This window comes from Eutrigla gurnardus (genome assembly GCF_963514095.1).
Source record: "Eutrigla gurnardus genome assembly, chromosome: 21".
Classification (NCBI taxonomy): domain Eukaryota; kingdom Metazoa; phylum Chordata; class Actinopteri; order Perciformes; family Triglidae; genus Eutrigla; species Eutrigla gurnardus.
This window is the reverse complement of record NC_139932.1, coordinates 9,323,874-9,342,887: the sequence shown is the minus strand read 5'-3', so window position 1 is coordinate 9,342,887 and position 19,014 is coordinate 9,323,874. Positions and strand designations below refer to the sequence as shown.

The 19,014-nt window shown below is 42.8% G+C and overlaps 1 protein-coding gene across 5 annotated transcripts in view; it reads right to left on the bottom strand.

The window, feature by feature from the left end:
- The window catches only part of anks1b (ankyrin repeat and sterile alpha motif domain containing 1B), a 163,511-nt gene that overhangs the window by 26,703 nt on the left and 117,794 nt on the right, over positions 1–19,014 (bottom strand). For all 5 annotated transcript variants that reach the window (XM_084038697.1, XM_084038695.1, XM_084038693.1 and 2 more), the window contains exons 17-19: positions 18,114–18,220; positions 11,278–11,376; positions 9,849–10,001 (exon numbers count right to left, since the gene is read on the bottom strand). In XM_084038697.1, the coding sequence (XP_083894823.1) occupies positions 9,849–10,001; positions 11,278–11,376; positions 18,114–18,220 (359 nt within the window). The remainder of the gene's footprint in view (positions 1–9,848; positions 10,002–11,277; positions 11,377–18,113; positions 18,221–19,014) is intronic.

Sequence of the window (19,014 nt, the reverse complement as noted above, 5' to 3'; positions counted from 1 at the left end):
TGAGAATACAAATACTTGTCTTCCCGTCGTCCTGCTGGGACCTGTCTCATTCTACCCTTCTGTTTACCTCTACTTATACTCCAGCCAAGTCGAAACAGCATCAGAAATATTAACTTATCATCCTGCCTCTTGGTTTCCAGTGGATTTTGCGTAACATTAAGACAAAGTCAGGAAGCCTTCAAGTGCAGTGGAGGTGAAATTGTTTGGTATTCACTGCTGTTTCTTTGAGTGGTTTCAAAATCTAACCTCGCCTTGAAAAGAAAGTAGGTCTAGAAAAAGTGATACACACTAAAAGCCCGTTCCGTTTCCCTCACTTTCACTTAAACATGTCCTTGTGTTATCAGTCACGCCTGCACAGACTCTGACTAACTAATAGCATCCCTCTCTTAATAGATATTCTTGTACTTCATTCTTCCCTGGTCCGGTCCCAGATTCCACTTCTCTCACCTCCATCTAAGAGCATGTCATCGCATGTGAATGAGCATCGGACACAAATTGGGGCAGCGATTGGATTCGAGCGGGTTTAACTATAATAGCTTTTTGCTCCTTTTCACTTGAATTAAACTGGGAAAAAATGGCTGAAAACCTGATTTGGGATTTAACTCTCCTTTTACAATCGCATACAAATGTAAGAAGTTGGTCGAATCCCTGGCAAGGATTGGGTTCACGTCCAAGAAAAGCAAAAAATACACCATCGGAGTTACTCTCTCTCAGCTGAGAAAGGTAACATGACGGGAATTTGGTCAAAGATGCATCGGTATGAATTCACAGGGAAGAGAGAAAAAGAGGTCACGCTCCGATACTTGTGGAATGATAAACTTTAGTTTGATCTAAAGACGGACGGACCAACGGATGCTTCCTCGCTCCATCGCTGAGCTCATTCTCTCAGGTGGCTCGAGGACAGACTCCTACACACTAGACGCACAAAAGCATTTATCTTCCACTCCTGCACACACACACACACACACACACACACACACAGTCAGTAAATTAGCCTAGTCAGCAGTGTCGATTGAGCGCCATGGAAGCGCTTCGTATGTTGTAATCACCTCAGCCTCACCAAGCATGAAAAATGTATAAATAAAACAGCGAGCGAAGAACAAAAGGATCGGCTGCTCATCATCCTCTCCCTTCTCCCTTCTCTCTCTCTGTCTTGGTTTTAACAAATATCTCTCTGTTTCCTTCATGACTCATCCGTTGTCCTGTCTATCAGTGTGGTCACCTACCTCTCCTAAACACTGGACTTATTCCAAATGAAAGCTTGACCAGTCTTCTTCCAGTGTGCGCTCCTCTGCCTCCTCCTGCGTTTCCCTTCCTCGCGCTCTTCTCTTCTTGCCCGTTGCCTTCTCGCTGTCGCAGACAAGTTTTTGCCTTCCTTCTCTTCTTCTTCTTCTTCTTGAGCCAAGCTCTCCAAGCTTCACTCTTCGCCTCCTCACCACCAGCTTTTGTCTCCCTTTCTCACACTCTCTGCAGATTTCCAGCGCTCACCAACTCCTCCTCCTTCTTCAGCTTGCGGCAGCCAGACTACATCTCCTACATGTCTCTGCCTGAGCGCTCCCTCTCTCTCTCTCCCTCTCTCTCTTTCACACACTCTCTCTCTAGCGGCACTCTCTCTTTCCACCCAGTTTACATTCCCCCCCCCTCCTCCTCTCCATCTCGTCACTATGGAGACGCTGGGCCCGTACAGAGACAAGCTCGTGCTGGTTCACAACTAGTGGAGATGTGTTGTTTGTGGGCAGCGTGAGTTGAGACGGCTCAGCCGTTACTATCATCATCACAATGACTTCGCTGTTCAATTCCACTTCCATAAAACTATAATCAGAAGTATGTTTCTATTTTTATAGGCCGTTTTCTCCGGTTGATATTTGATCAAACAACCACGTTGTATATTCTTTTATTGATGCTCCAACCAGGAAATCATTTTATTTGGGAGTTTGATCCCCATCCATCCAAGCCTTGGAAGTGCTCGAACTGAAAGTCACCTGACATTGTGTTTATAGAAAATGAACGGGACTTTTACGTCTGGAACCCTTTCGGATGCCCAAAATAAGGCCTTCCGCTAAGTCATTAGTCGATTGCGCAGGTCATTACATTTTTCCGTTCGCCTACGGAAGCAGACAAGTTTAGACATTTGGCAGAAAATAGCTCAGAGCAGAGGAAGTCCCGCATATCTGATCCTGATTGGTCTTTTGAAATGTACTTCATGTACTTCAGAGCAACGTCATCTCTGAGCAGGCATGCGTAATATGTGAAGCACCTTTCAGCCATAACAACATCCTCCACTGTTTGAAACCTGACTCACATGTGCTCTTGGTCAGGACACCGCTGGGACCCCACCAGTTTGGAGCAGTAAAATTAAACAGGTTTCCGTACGAGAGCGTAGATTCAGATTCCTCTCGCTGTTAGTGACGCGCAAATGAAATCCAACCCGTAAAGCTCGATGTCATTCTGCCTATTTTTGTCTTTTACAAGTGTCAAAAACCAAAGATAGTGCATGACTTAAACGCCTCGCCTCCTCTCTGAGAAACAAACTATACTAAAGATTTCAATTAAGTATATCGTTGACGTTGGAAACACAACAATGGAGACACAACCACTAAATGGACTTGAGAGATATCTGCCACTCAATTCCAGCAGATTTTACAAAAATCTGTTGAAAATAAAAGTTGTGTCTTCTTTGATTCTTAACCAAAGGCCGAGCTAATAATTCATCATCATTCTGGATGAAAATTAAAGAAATCTCATCAACCTATTGCTCTCACTAACCAACATTCGGGACACATAAAGGGAAATCAGTGACTTTAACTTACAAATTAAAATACAAACCATAATCAATCCGTCTCCATCAGCAAATGAAACCTCCCACAGAGTTAACGAGTGAGGATGCTGATTGTGAAGCAGCAGACCAGCGGCTCCAGCTCCACCGGAGTACTACCGAGCCACAGGTTCAGGCTGCGCTCGCGGGGTCACACACATTATCTCCCGATACCTCCCACGTTATCTCCGGCACGGTGAGCGCTGCGACGGGAAGTGCAAACGCCAAATAAGGCTGCAGGAGAGCGATATCAGCGGGGCAGGGACGGTGAAGTACACTGCAGTCCGGAGGCAAGTCCACCCACACGAAAGCTACAACTCACTCCTGTTTTCACACACAGTGTACGGGAACAGTATCCTCGCCTGTTCCAACACATCAGACACGCATGATACCAGCCTGCATGCAGATCTCTCACATGTAAACGCCTTTATGGGTGTGAAGACACATGAAACTGTGATGCAGTAAAGTACGATCAGAAGTGTGGATCCATGTGTTTGTGTGTGTGTGTGTGTGTGTGTGTGTGTAGGTCTTATTGTATGATATGTAGGGTTTCATTCTGCAGTGTCTAACGAAGGCAGAAACCATCTGGTGTTGGGATGTGAGACAATCTGTCCATTTGGAGAGGTGACAAAGAAGGTGATGAGCACACACACACACACACACACAGACACACACACACACACACACACAAAGTATATGGAATAGTGTTAGGATAAGGCAATCCAGTACACACACACTTGCACACACCAACACATTTCATTTATACCAAGTGCACATATCTCTAGTCTCTATGGTAACTAGTAGCCGTCATGGCAACGGAGTACAAGCGGTAGAAGAAAGGCTGAACTCTCATGACTGTCCTCAATTTATTTTGGACCCCTTATATAGTTAAAAACACACACACACACACACACACACACACGGAGGTTTTCAGAACACATTCCCAGTTTTGAGAGCGAACGCCTCTTGAAACGACACGTTTTAATAATAATGGGGAATGTAGGGACGAGTGAGGACCTGCAGGTGAGTCACACACACAAACACACACGCCTACACTAAGTGTACACACACTAACAGGCCTTCACATGCAAGCTACGTACGCGAAGGAGCAAAGAAGAGGTTGCAAGATGATCGATAAGATACGATAGGAACCACAGCGGTGGAAAATAGTATACTCAAGTACTACTTGCGTTCAATATTTAGGCCCGTGTACTTTTGTACTACCATTTTATGCTCCTTTATATTTCCAGGTCACTACACAGAGGGCAGTGCAGTAGTTTTCACTCCACTACATTTACAGTATATGTGGCTCATGCATCATTAATAATAATTAAATTAGATTACATTCAAACCAATCTTATGGGAACACTCTACTGTACCTTGATCTATTAATTATTTCCTCTGTTTCACTGGATTAGCACAAACCTATCTGGTTATTTTATGTATAGGTTGTTTCTTAATTATGACTCAACTATATTGCTGTGGAAACATGTATGTATGTAAAATAAATTATATTCTTATAACAAAATGATGACTTTATTTCAAATCTTTGCTTTTTTATTACTGTCATTTTTCTCCCTCTCTTTCAAAGGAAAGGTTGGTAACCACTGATCTACAGGAACAAGTACATGCAAGACCACAAACACTGCTTTCCTCTACTCACAAACCATCAATCAAATGTTTGCAGCACCACACAAGATGCACACACACACACACACACACACACACACTTGAAGGCATCTCCACTGTGATATCAGCGTCCACTCATCTAGAAAACATTAAGGGAACTGTTCCCTGAGGACCAGAAACTATCTGCACTCCATCGTCGTGAATGTGCCTTTCCAAAAAGAAATCCATTTCTAATTGCTCCGCTCTGGGCTCTCCGAGGACTCACTTGGAATGAGAGCATTTTGCTGCCTTGACGCAGTTGTTCTGCACTTTCTTCTGGACTGGAATGCGTGGCAGCAGCGCCACCATGTGGATTTATACACCATGTGCCTGCAGCTCACTGCACTGCAGGGAAATGAATATGGATTTGATGGGCCCATTCATCCACCGTTAGAGAAAAGAGACCTCAAAGAATCATCAAATGTGAGAAAATGTACATTAGAAGCTTTGATGTATGTTCATCTTTATATTTAAATGATTTTTCATCGTCCAAATTGAATTTCATGATAATTTGTGCTTCTGTTTTTTGCTGCATTCAGCCAGCTTCCCCTCACGGAAATATTTCAAAGCTTCTGGTTTTAACGGAACAACAGAGACTCTTCTTCCAGTCCAAAACAGATTATTTACACGTTCCTGATTGGAAACCAGTCCAGATCCAGCTGACGCGTTCCCATACAAGCCCTCCTCACAGCCTGGGTCGAGGCCTGGAGCTTTATTAAGGGGAAATTACGCGAGTAAATTATTCTTGAGGCGGCTGACAGATTTTACCAGGAGAATTGTGATATTAAAAGCAGGTTGATAGAGTCATAATGTCTTGCCATTATTACATTCTCAAGTACCTGACATAGCCCTCCAAATTAGTTTGGTTCGGGGGAAATTAACGGCACAAAGCAGCTTAAATAGCAGCTAAGACGTTGAAAACCTGCTGCCACACAGCGATGCGAGTAAATACTTGTTTGGACTGGGGCGCCAAAAGTCTCATACTTTGCTTGATAACTGACTTCGACATTAATTGCAAATTAAAATGGTCACCTATTCATTTGCTGTCAATCATCGTCCTATAGGTGGACGCAAATTGGCTCGGTGTATTCAGTGGCCAGTAATTTGTTCAATGTTAGCATAATGTAAAAAAGAAACTCCAATTATGAGCAGTATGTGCACACTTACAGTAGTCATCCATTTTTAATAATGGATTCTTATTTATTATTAATATTATTTGAATAATTTAAAGATAGAAAGTCTAATTTAATGAGTTTTCATTTCGGGGTCAGAAGACATTTAATTCCCACTCAACTATAAAATATGGTACATTGCTTTTTTTTCTGTGCTGCATGAATAATGATATATACTGTGATTATACTAACTAATTAGGTACACCTTATTCTTATCATATTGGTATGAAACAGATGTTAAAGATTAATTCTGATTCCATCAGTGATAAAACTGCACTGAGCAAGTTGAGTTCTGAGATATGGGAATAAAAAGGAGTCCGATGGGGAAAGGAGAATGTAAACACATCAGCAGGTAGATCAAACTTATTATGAGGTAAAAACAAAAGCCAGCAGTGAAGTTATGACACAAACGCAAACCGCTCTAAACATTACATGACAGATTCATATTACCGTGTATAGTAGTACAGAAAAACAGTGTTATTTCATAGGAATATTGTCCTTAACAATAGTTACTGTAGGTCAAAGTTCAACCAATAAGACGTGTTTTTACTGTCACCTTAATGTCCTATTTTAAATTAGTGTACATTTTGAATGCAGGTACTCCTGTTATCTTTACATCTGGCCTCTGCTTTTACAGTGTTTGGGAAGATGAATATTAGAAGTTAATCAAATTAAAATTATGCTCAAAAATACAAAATGAAAACCAGCGTTGTAATAAACTGGGGTAGTGTGTTAACATCCTGTAACAGTTCATCTGGATCGGGTGTTACGCACACGAGTCATCTACTCTGATGACATAAAACCTGAGAGTGTCAAAAACAGGAACACACACACACACACACACACACACACACACACACACACACACACACACACACACACACACACACACACACACACACACACACACACACACACACACACACACACACACACACACACACACACATCACCTGCTCTCTGGGCGACAGGCAGGATATTAAAAGGTGTTTCAAGATGCTTTTCTAATCCTACAACAGCTGGACTGCATATATATAACCAATCAAAGGGACACACACACACACACTCACACACACACACACACCTATACCTGATTCCCACTATTTTAAAATGCTACAACAATCCTTAACGCTGGTCCCTCGTCTCCGTGGACACCACAGCATCTGTTGCCCGTGGCGATTATCTAGTGATTACATGAAAGCAGTGGACACATTCCATTTTAAAAGAGACCTCTCTCTCTCTCTCTCTCTCTCTCTCTCTCTCTCTCTCTCTCTCTCTCTCTCCAACAACAGGATCTCTACACGTGCATGAAGATCTGCTTCAAAAGAAAACACTTCATGGACAAAAGTATGCAGACACCCGAACATGACCCTGTGGTCTGCAGTCTGCCTTCCAGTTGGTGTTGATGGGGTTGAGGTCAGCGCTGTATGCAGCCCCGTCGAGGGGAACTGGATTTAACCGGTCCTATGGCTCACTTATAATTAACAAGGATGATTACTGGACATGAGTATGATTATAACAGTTATTATCAAGAAAATAGAGTCAAGGCGCAGTTATTAAGGTGTTAATTGTGTTGAGTTTATAAGCAGTTGTTTTTCTCCAGGAATAAAGCAACAGTCCACTTAAAGCCAACTAAATAGACTTCATTATTTATTCATATTTCTGCTAACTGTATTCTCCATACATGTGACTTGTGTGCGCTGGAGACACATTTTGAATTTTGCAAAGATGGATTACTTTCTGAAGTAACTTTTTCTCGTCGGTCATCTAAGGTTTCCATTAATATTTTTTCTGTGGCATGCTGGAGCTTCTACAGGCTCTGGCAGTCGAGTGTCTCATAATCATTCCGCTTATCTGGGTTATACTAATAATTAATTGTAATATTAATAATGAATTGCAATTTGTACCAACTCAGTATATTCCATAAAATAAATATCATACATTACAAAGTCCTTAACAAGAAACTGCCTATGAGTTGACACTTAAATAAAAATAGGAAATATGCAGTTATGGGTCTCATAAAAGTGAGTGTTTGGATGCACCTTATTGTCTTAAGGGGCCGGATGAAAAACAATCCCAGCACTCAAACCTATGTGGAAGCAAACATCTGGTGTCAGCGTGTGCTTGTGCACCCTCTAGTGGCTTCTGTCTGCTCTGCACTGCAGCGTCACTGCATTATGGGGGAATTCTTCAGACAAAATCCTGTCCAATACTTTCATGTACATGCACGTGATGTCTAAATGTGAGTACTGAAGGAGTGAGCAGTACAAATGTGCTTCATATGCACATCTTAATGGTGTTTTCCATAACAGAAAGACGACTGATGTATAGTTAAGCTTGCATTTTAAAAGTGATGCTTTAAATAAAGCACACACATCCATAAACACAGAAGCATATATTAACACTTTGTCTCTCACACATATGCATCCCGAAACACATACTCCTACACACACACATACACTAACACACACACACACACACACACACACACACACACACACACACACACACACACACACACACACACACACACACACACACACACACACACACACACACACACACAGCGCAGCGTGGGCGGTATCCCCAGCGCTGCGAAACATCTTGCATCCCACATGCTTATATAACTCCCTCTCCACCTCCTCCAGCTGATCACTCATCATTTTATCACTTTATCCTCTGCTGGGAAGGAAAAACACCCCCCCCTCTCGTCTCCATCTCATTGAAATCAGCCAGGCGGGCGCCCTCTGCAATCGAGCATGATTTTGTTACACTGGGAGCATCAAAGGAGCGCGTCGCTCCGATGAGATCAGGCTGCAGCAGCAAACCCATCGCCACTGAAGATTTTATGTTGCTTCCAATTGAATCATAAACCTGCGCTCCTTGTGACATCAGAGGAGCTCAAATGTCAAACCTGGCTATCATGCACCATTACTGATATTTACAGAAGGAGAGGACTCTATCAAGGGAAAGCAGCTGCAAGCTATCCGCTCGCTTTTTACCACCGCACATGTTAAACCACAAACTTCAGCAAGAGAGAAGTATAAATAGAGAACACGATCAAAGAAAAAGAGGCAGTGAGGTGATGACGGAAGACGATGCACCTCCTATTTGCATTCATTGCAGAAATGACACAGCAATGAGAAGGGTGGGCTTTCTGCACACTCAGTATGGTCTCTGCATCTTTCACATCCACTCCAGGCTGGTTTCAGATAAAACACCAAAGGACAACGCAGGTGCATCTTCTGATGCAAGTCCCTGAGCAGGAGAAACAAATCCACTCGGTCACCAAAGAGAGAAATGAGGACTGAGACCAACAAGCGCTCAGCTTCACTTCTTACAAAGAAACCCATCATTTAAAGCTGTTGGGAACATTGAGAAACCAGCTACATTTGAAACATTATCCAACCGAAACACCCAGCCCAGTGGTGCAAACTCTTTCCCAATGAAAGTAGCAGCACAGGCTTCAGAAGTCACTTCATGTAGCACTTGTTCGTTCTAAATTAAATTATAGGACGGGTTAATTACAGTCCTGCGACAGCCACATTTCCTGGATTTCTTTTTTCTTTTTGGCAAAAATTCGGATTTATTAGTTACTGTTGGAATGAAAGAAAAATACCTGAAGACCAACTTACTATCTGTCTATGAGGGAGAAATTAGACCTGACACTATTATATTTAAAATAATAGATAATGCAATATGTTGACACAACATGGATTACTCTATTCTTATCATGGTTGCATCATTGATTGAAAAAAAAACTTTCAGGCAACAAGCCTTTGAAATATCTGTCATATCCATCCAGTATATAAACTGTTTTAAGAAGAATTCTATTAAAGAATAAAGTTGATGTTATTCTATACGTCTGTTTATATTTTTGTCAAGAAATCCCATGAAAAGACCAAAACTAACAATGTGTCAGTGGGTCTCTCAATGCTTCCTGCTTCCCTACGTTGTCTGTGGCTTCACAACTCGAGTCTTTTCTAATGAAGATTTTAGATTTTACTCTCTGAACGTCGGGAGCTCCATACTAAAAAGAAGAATAGTCAAAATCCAAGCAGCAGACGCTGATATATCCTAACTTTTGCTTCCTGGAATGGGTGAACCTCATAATGCAACTCAATAGCATATTTTCATTGGCATGTTTAGGACATCAGGCAGGAGCAGGAAGTGAAAATAACTGTGCGACTTACATTGATGAGCTCGATCTCCCAGATCTTCTTGACCAGCTCCATGGAGGTGTAGCCGTTGATGAGGAAAGACTTGGTGTAGTCGCCGAGCTCCAGCGACTCCAGCCACTCGGCCACAGACGTGGGGTTGTTGCCGTCGTAACCGACAGGTCGCACCTTCAGCACAGACAGAAGCGTTAGTTAAAGATCTCTATTTCTCACTACAACTATTTCTTTCACTACAACGTTTGAAACCTACTCGGGACTTCAGAGCATATTTCCTAACATCTCTGCAGCTCGTTGCTCTGGAGGTTTAATTTGTTTTCCTCCATCTTCTCACAGATATAGGAGATGCTGTGAGGAAATGCTGGATGTGTTTTGCCATATGGTACTCCTACCTTTGACCAGGAGCTGTGAAGCTGGGAACAGCTTGTTCAAACGTCGACAACATTATAGCCTACATACATATTTCTTACGTAACACAACATCTGTTTGAACTCTATTTACACTACATTTGACGTCTTCGTGCTGCAGCAGCAGCGGCAGCAGCAGCAACCTAATTCCTACGTGGGGGTCATTAAAGATTTATTCTTTGTTAAAAACCAGTTCAGCAGGGAACACGAGGAAGCAGCTGATACCGAGCTCTAAAAGAGTGTATTTTAAAGAGTAGAGGATGCAGTGCAAACAAGTAAACACGAGCTTTAGAGAAAGGGCAGAATAGCAAAGGACCCGGTGCCTTCAGATCCTTTGAGATTAGCTCGTGATTCAAAAGTCCCATCATTTTGACAGCGAAAAACAGCTTCAGAGAGCTGCACACAAACAGCCCACATCCTGCACCTTAAGTTGTGTTTGCCTGTGTGAAACGGGAAGGTTTTCTGAAAGTTTAGTGAGGGGATGAGAAGAGGGAGGAGCTGCCTGGAGATCAAAGTTTTCTGGGCGTCTGCATGAAGCCTGCTCATCCCCGGGCTCGGAGTCTCGCCTCCCTTTCTGCTCTCGTCTGCCTGCAGACTCCCTTCGCTTGCCGTCGCTGCAGCTCCACACCTTTGATCTTGCTTCCTCACGCAGCAAAGCTTAGACCTCGCTCGTCACATACGGCAGCAATCTTTCCCATGAGTCTCTAACTATGTGTCGTAGAAGCTGTGGGTCTCTTTTTAAGCAGCTGTCGGCTGTGTGACAAACGAAGGAGTCTGTGTGTGTGAATTGTACGGATGCAGTTTTTAGTTTGGACGCTGATTTCCAGTAACATACAGTAGCTTAGCGCATCCTTTCCTGAAACTCTCTGGCACAAGTATTCTCCACCCACAGAGAGAGTTACATCACATGGAAACACAGATTTACTGAATATGATCACTCAATTTCATCTAAGTCTATGTAATAAAGAGATTAGAAAGCTGACGTTTCATCCATGTCTGATATGTCTTTGTCGGAGTGTTTGATCAGCTGCAGTACTGACCCGGGGCAGCAGCCGTATGGCCTGCAGGAGGCGCTGTCTGTGGGCCGAGTTGAGGATCCCAATCTCCAGCAGGTCCTGGTCTTCCACCACATTGCTGCCCTGCAGAGTGATAAAAAACAAACAGCACGAGGTGAGTTTTTATGCCGAGTCTGCAAGAGTTCGGAATCGAGAATGACTTTCACGGACGGTTCCCAGCAAAACAACAACAAAGCATCTCTTGTTAATGTCAAGGACACTGATAGCCGCAGTCAGCTGTTATGTTCATGTTTTCTGTGGTTTGTGATGCGAGCAGCTCATTTATTTACCTCGACGACGATGCGGTTTCACTTAATGCCAGAATGTATGAAACAAAGTCACACCTCGCTTGTTTAATCCATCAGAGAACATCAGATTTGCATTAAGTTGTTGTTTTTTAAGTTAATTATGAAATATCAAACTTCACACACAGATTGATTTGAGAAGTCATTACCTTGTTGCAATCATGTAAGTGATGATGAAGAACAAAACAAACCGATGGCCGTGTGGACTGCTGACAAAAGGATTAAGGCTTGCAAAATGAAAAGAAAATCACTTTAAATAAGCACACCTTTTACATTTTAATTAGTCACACTATAGTAGAGGACTGTTTTATATGGAAGCAATAAAACCTCCTCGTATTTATTGGATTTTGTTTTGCCAATTCAGTCCATGTGTTTTATCCAGAGGTTTAGGGAAGATATTTGTTAACCATTTGACTACCCTAGAAGAAAACCCATTAGTCAAACTTGAAAATTGTGAGTGAAATATAAAGTGCACCATTCAAAATGGGAACAAACAAGCAATGTTCACGTGGGAGTCCCTCCGCCTGCCTGTTTGAATATTAGCAAAAGGCTACAAAGAAGATTTGGTAAGAGTTTAAATAATAGTCAATATAAGCTCGTTTCACACAGTCACATGACTATCAACGCTAATAATTCATGATATGATTCAAAATATCATCGTGACACAAACAGCGGTCTCCTAGATGAAAGTCCTGTGTTTGTTTGATGCCGTACTAAATTGGCATTTTGGATTCTGGCACCAAATCAGCTTAAAATCTCTGGTTTGTTTTCTTCAAACAGGAGGTCAGCCTGTGTGGATGTCATACACAGTTTCACCTTTATGGGAATCATTAAGAGTCCCATCAGTGCGTCTTCATGCAGACGGAGAGTTAGAGGAACGGTGTGATGCAGAAAGTCAAGAGCAGCAGAGAGAAAGGCCAACTCAGCCAATAATATAAAGCTGATCACCACAATGATGGTTGGGTATGTGAGGAGGAGGACAGTCTCAGGATCATCTATACTGTACATACACTCTGGTGGAGGATTGAGGGATTACACCTGTCAGTCCTTCCACAGCTCCTTCCTGTCAAACTTATAACAGTCAAAACTTGTTGTAGCCATTTTAAATCTTTGATTATTAAAACATAAATTACATCTCAAAATGGGACTAGCCTGAACTTTATCCTCAAGTATCAATTATGAATTAACAAATAAGATCAAATAGGACAAGACAACATAAGTAAGGTTCACAAAACTTTACATTGATGAAAGAAAGTTACAAATGTAAAAGACCCTTTGGCCCAAACAAGCCTCTTAAAGTGAACTTTGTTGCTGCAGGCTTGTAAGTCTAACTGTCTCCAGGGCTCCACCAGTCTCTCCCTGCACCATGAAACCTGAGGCAGCAGCAGCCGATCGGCCTCATCCCGTGGCTGAACCCATTTTCTTCCACATTCTCCTCACTAAACCTGCACGCCGGGGCCCTCTGTGAGCATGCAGTTCATAGATCAGCTCCCAGGCTGATTAATAGAGCCCAGAGCAAAGGCGGCGTTGGAGTTACCGTGCTACAACCTCACAGCGGAGTAATGACTCAGAGTCAGCGCCGAGCAGACTGCGGGGGGATTCAAAGACGTGACTAATTGCTCCCGGTTGGGATCCTGATAGCAAGAGATAGAGTTCCTTAATGTTTGTTCTTTCTGTCTCCAAACCGACCCTGCCCCGTTTCCCTCTCTGTCTCCACGTTACAACATGCTGGTCCCATATCTGCCATTAGTGCACATGATGGATCAGGGGATGAATATCACAGCAGTATTTCTTCTAGGCTCAGCTTTTCCTCCTGAAGTCTATGTTTGCATTAACACAATCTTTCTAACTGGCATAGTTATGATAAATTCCCCCTCGGCATGCAGAGGTGGTGTGAACACCAACGGTCCATTTTCTGAGCGTCCGCATCAAAACCGCCACAGCCTGCGGTTTGCTGGTTAAACTTCGACCTCGGCACTTAAAAACATCGCCATCACATCTAGTAGACGTCTGCATATCAAGCTCGGTCTACTGGATCTCTTGCTCGTTCTCTTTTTGTTACTTTCATGTTCATCGGTCGGATTTTCTCTTTCATTAGCTTTCCATTCTCCATCGCCCTGCTATCAAAGAACTCCTCGTTCTCGTCGAAACCATTTCTTCTCCGTCCTCACTTGCACTTTTACTTTGTAATTCAAAGCCGTTTGGCTTCTTCTACTTGCATTTATCTTTATTTCATATGTAAAGCAGGGAACTTGATGATAATCTCTCCCAGAATAACACATTCCTTCATAAAGTGGATGAGAGGTGCCACCTTTGAATGAATTATGGATAATGGCAATATTAAATTTAAAATATTGGGTTTGTTTTTTTTTCATCTGAGGAACAGTTTGGTCAAATTACCTTCCCTACCCTACAGTATCTTTAGTACACACTGCACGACATCACCCTTTATCTCTCCACTTCCTCTCACCCATTCATCTCTGTAATTCCATGTTCAAACCTAACCTCGCTTTGTCTTCATCAACTGCCTTCTATCTTTCCTTCAATGCATCGTGCTGGCTGAGACCCAATAAAGAAAAGATCCTGATAAAGGAGCTTTTTACATTAAATTCTTTCAGTTTGTTTGTGTGTCTCCACACAGCATCGGTTTATGGGACTCTTCCTAGAGATGCTGTATCGGATTTTCCCCTCGATTGTGAGCGATAACAAACCATGATTAATCTTTTCATTCCAGACCTCCCTCTCCCTCTCCCCTTGCCCTGTTTGGTTTGTGATGATGGTAATGATGAGCGTTAACAGGGATTATGTGACTGCAGACAGAGGACTGAGCAAGGTGAATTGGCTCTTAGCTACAGACTCGTTATATAAAGACTCTGAACCTCTTGAGATGCTGCTTTCAATCACCGAATGCCAGAAGTCGCAATGAAAGCAGTTAAAAGATCCAACTGATATGATTAACAATAATAATTAGTCATCCCTTCACTGTTTTGGTTCAGTCTCTCTGCTCTCATCAGCGTTGTTTCCAGACCCAGCAGGCTGACGGATTCAGTCAAAAGGCTCTAATGAACCCACTGCATCAAACCAGCCCAGCACCGACAAAAGAAGTTGGTGGAGACCAAAACAGAGCCAAAAAATGACTCTAAACGAATGATAGTATGAGATCATTTTCCTCTTTAAAGCTCCAATTATCAATACTTGTATAGAAACAAGGGCTCAAACTATGATTTTCAATCTCAACGGCCTGCATTTAACATTTATTATTGTTTCTGTCTCAGTGTAAAAAGTCAGATATTTCCTTCAGACACTAGGAAGTCAAAACTAGAGTGAATATTGGACTTAAATTCATGATGTGGCCAAAAACACGACTTCAACTGAATGATAATGTTGCTGTGTTTTTAATAGCAACGTTATTGATGTGTTTACAGCTCGTAACGTTGCATCGAGGTAGCAAAAAAAAGAAGAAGAAAAGATCAATGAATGTAATAAAGTGAATTGTTTTTTATTGACAGGAAGAAAAACAATATCAGAAATGCTCTTTTGAGTCTGTATTACAGCTGACCAGCTGGTCAGTGTGTATATATATATATACACACTGATACACTGTATGTACAGCCATTTGAAAGTGACGTGATTCGTTTCCACCCTGTGACCCTCGTATCATACGCCGTCTCCATGACAACCACTCCGCCCCCTAAAGATTTGTCCATCAGTCCAGCAGCATTTGTCCTCTACTAGCTGGTTAAGGTGAGCAGACACGCCCACTCTAATGACCCCCATTAGTGGTAAATGGAATGACCGGATGATCCATGTTCATGCGCATATGTGCGTACGTTCCTGCACAGTATGATGGAGGCTCCAGAGTTGAGGCAAGGTCAAATTCATTTGCAAACTAATCAGTTCTAAACGTGAACTTCAACTGGCCCCGAAATGAAAAAAAAAAAAAAAAAAAAGCTTAAATGTTGACTTGTTTCATTTTGAATCTGCCATTTAATTTGATTGCCCATACTGAGTGGTGCTGAAATGGATTTGACCTAAACCTCTCCTTGAAGAAACCACAGCTAACGATAAAAAGGCGCTGCAAATACCAATGTAATCCCTGTAGCCTGCGCACCTCCACTGCATTAATATCCATTTGTGGTAGCTGCGGAGTTCTCCCAAGGTCGGAAAACATTAACCATCTTCCCGTTTAGTCGCAGACAACAAAAAGGGCTTCAAAACTCGCCAGAAAAGCTTTGCACAAAAGGGACTTTGAAGTCAACATGAAGTTTGTAAGGCTGTTTCATCTCAGCTCTTTTCAATATTAATTGTATCCAAAGGCATTTCAGAGGAGATGACTGAGCTATTGAGAAACATTTTAAGACAAGAGGGGCGAGGCCAGGAGTGTCTATGAAGTACTGCCAAAAACTGGTGGGAGTGGAGTGGCTATGATGGCATGTTTGTGTGTGAGTGTAAGAGGAAGGGGTGTAAAAGATGGGAGGGTTCACCTGGGGACATGACTAAAGGAGAAATAACATTTTAAGCACAAAAAATATATACCATGGTATTCACACAACTGCTGCAATTCCTAGCAAGACTTTCCAAAAATATTATTATTCTTTTTATTATTATTATTATTATTATTATTATTATTATTATGATTATTTCTGCTAATACTTCATGTAACTCACATTAGGAGAGGTGTTTGGTTAGGTTGTGAGGTTAAGATTCATTAACAGAAATATATGAGCAGTGACTTCTGTTTCAAGTAATGTTTGAATTTAGAGCAGCACCAAGAGTTTATTAACGCTGGGTGAATGAATGAATGAATGAATGAATGTGTCATTTGAAAGGCCACACCCACATTGACCTAGTTTCTCTCATCTCTGCTGAGCATTTTAAGCTCTTTCAGCTCATTGGTTTTGGTTTTATGGCCTTGCCTTTAATGAATAAGTTTTTATTATATATATATATATATATATATATATATATATATATATATATATATATATATATATATATATATTTATATCATTATTTATGCAGGAGGCATTACTGTATGCTCTGCAAAGCATAGAGGGAGAAAGAAATGCATAGTAATACAGAGAATGTTTCCCTATTGCTTTCTATAATTTATCGTTCATAGCAGGGCTGCTTAATATTAAAAAATGCTGATGAGCCTCTGCAGAGACCTGAGATGTTTAAATATAGACAAGGAAACCGAAACATCAGTGCTGACTGAGAACCCTGGCTGTCCTACATGCCCGTCGACCTGCCTGCACACTGTTTGTGCGTCACCGGAGTCTTACACAAGCTTCTAGCAGCTGTGAGCGCTAACAATAACCATGTTCACTGTTTACGTTGATTATGGAATGTTTACGTTCATCGTGGTCATTTTGGGGAAGTGGCTTTGGAGGGAGGTGTGAAGGGACGGGCTGCCAGCGTTGCCGACTGGCAAGTTTGCAACTTTCGGAGCCAGCGCTGCTAGCTACGTTCGTTTGATGAGACTTGGCAACGCAGGCCTGGATGTTCCAGTTGGACCGTTTTCAGAAACAAGCGTACTATTACTGATGTCTCAAGATTACCAACCCACGCTTTAATAATGCTTGTAAAGTCTCACAAAAAAAACAAAAAAAAACACACAATCACACACTGAGGATGTGATGGAGAAATACATAAAGAAATAGAGATTTGGTGATTTCATCCTGTTGCCACGGTAACCGAGGGAAAGAGATGCAGGTCACACTGACTGGAGGAACAGAACGCACACACATAAGTACATACACACATACATGCATACATTGTTAGCTGACCTCTTGTCAGGAAGGAACAATTAACCGGTCGGGTCAAACTGTACAAAAATAAAGAACTAGGAGTCTTACATAATATAAAACACTTTCTTCTCGACTGGCTGGTGAAATACTTTAATAAATCCCCAAATCATTTTCTCTCTAAAAGTTGCCAATCTCAGTAAAAAGAAAATAAATCCAACGCCTCCAGTCAGCATCCTTCTGCCTCTGCTGCAGTTTCCTCTCAATTTGCCTTCATCGCTCCTCTTTATTTTCCCCTCCTTATTTCCTACTTTAAATCACTTACCATCTCTCCCTGCGGATAAAAGGCACGCACGCACACACACACACACACACACACACACACACACATCAAAAGAGTTTCTGAGTGTGAAATAACCCGGGGTGTTTCTCTTCCTACGTCACATGAAGGGACCATCGGATTAAAACAGACGATCAAGTTGCATCCTGATCCACGAGCTACAGGTGGTTGAGTTTCTGTACAAATGTATGCAAAAACCATGAAACAAGCACCTCTTTTGACACACGCTTGTAGTGAAGTGTGAGCATGTATGCTGCTGGAGGATTTCTGTGCGTAGGAGGACCTCACATGGCATCAGTTGGGAGAGGCAGCGATGATGGCAAAGCAAGAATGACAGAGAGCTTGATGCGAAGCAACAAAAGAGAGAGAAAGATATACAAAGACATCCCAACCTAACCTCCTTTTTCCCCCACAAAACACTTCACTCACCATGAACTGGACGTTGTCAAATCCATTAGCCAGCAGGTGGTTCTCGTACTGGACCAGGCCGATGGAGTCAAGCCACTGGCCCACGGACTGCAGCGGGCAGCGGGGACCTATGAGGGGGTGGAGGGGCAAACGCTTCAGTAAGGAGTAGCCGTCCACGCGGTAGCAGCGGCAGTCCGGCTGAGACAGCTGGCACTGCCACATCATGTTATGGCGGGCAAAGTGGCTGTCAAAGGAGCCCGCCATGCTTCTGAGGAGTCTTTTGGCAAGGCAGCAAGAGTAGGAGAATACAGGGGAGGCGGGTAGAAGGGGGGGGGAAGGTGGAGAAAGGAGGAGGTAAAGGGGGAAGCGGCGGCTAGGCTCGAGGCATGGTGAGGTTGGAGGCGGTCAGCATGCGAGGGTGCAAGCAGGTAAATGTTAGGCTAAGATGTCCAGATGCTGATTCCTCTGAATCCAGCCAGAGAGGAGAGAGGAGCAAGGGGGGTGGAGGCTGAAGTTGTATCCAGAAAACAGCTGTCGTCCTGGGGTTAAATCCTGCCAGAGATGGGTGTTGGATAAGACTGGAGGTATAGATCCGCGAGCGGAAAGGCGACTGACTGTGTGTTTGTTGCATGCAGCGCAGCAGCCGCTTTCTTTTTCAGCTGTTGCGCTCGCTTGGCTGCTCCCTTGAGCGTGTGTGTGCGTGCGAGAGAGTGTGTGTGTGTGTGTGTGTGTGTGTGTGAGAGAGAGAGAGAGAGGAGAAAGAGCGAGGGCTGCCTGCACTGTAGATTTCTCTTTATCAAGTACTCCCACTCTCATCTGTATGCTTCTGCAGCCTCCTCTCTCTCTCTTTCTCTCTCTCTCTCTCTCTCTGTGCACTGCTTTCCTCCCTCATTCCCTCACTCCCTCTCTCTCTCTCTCACTC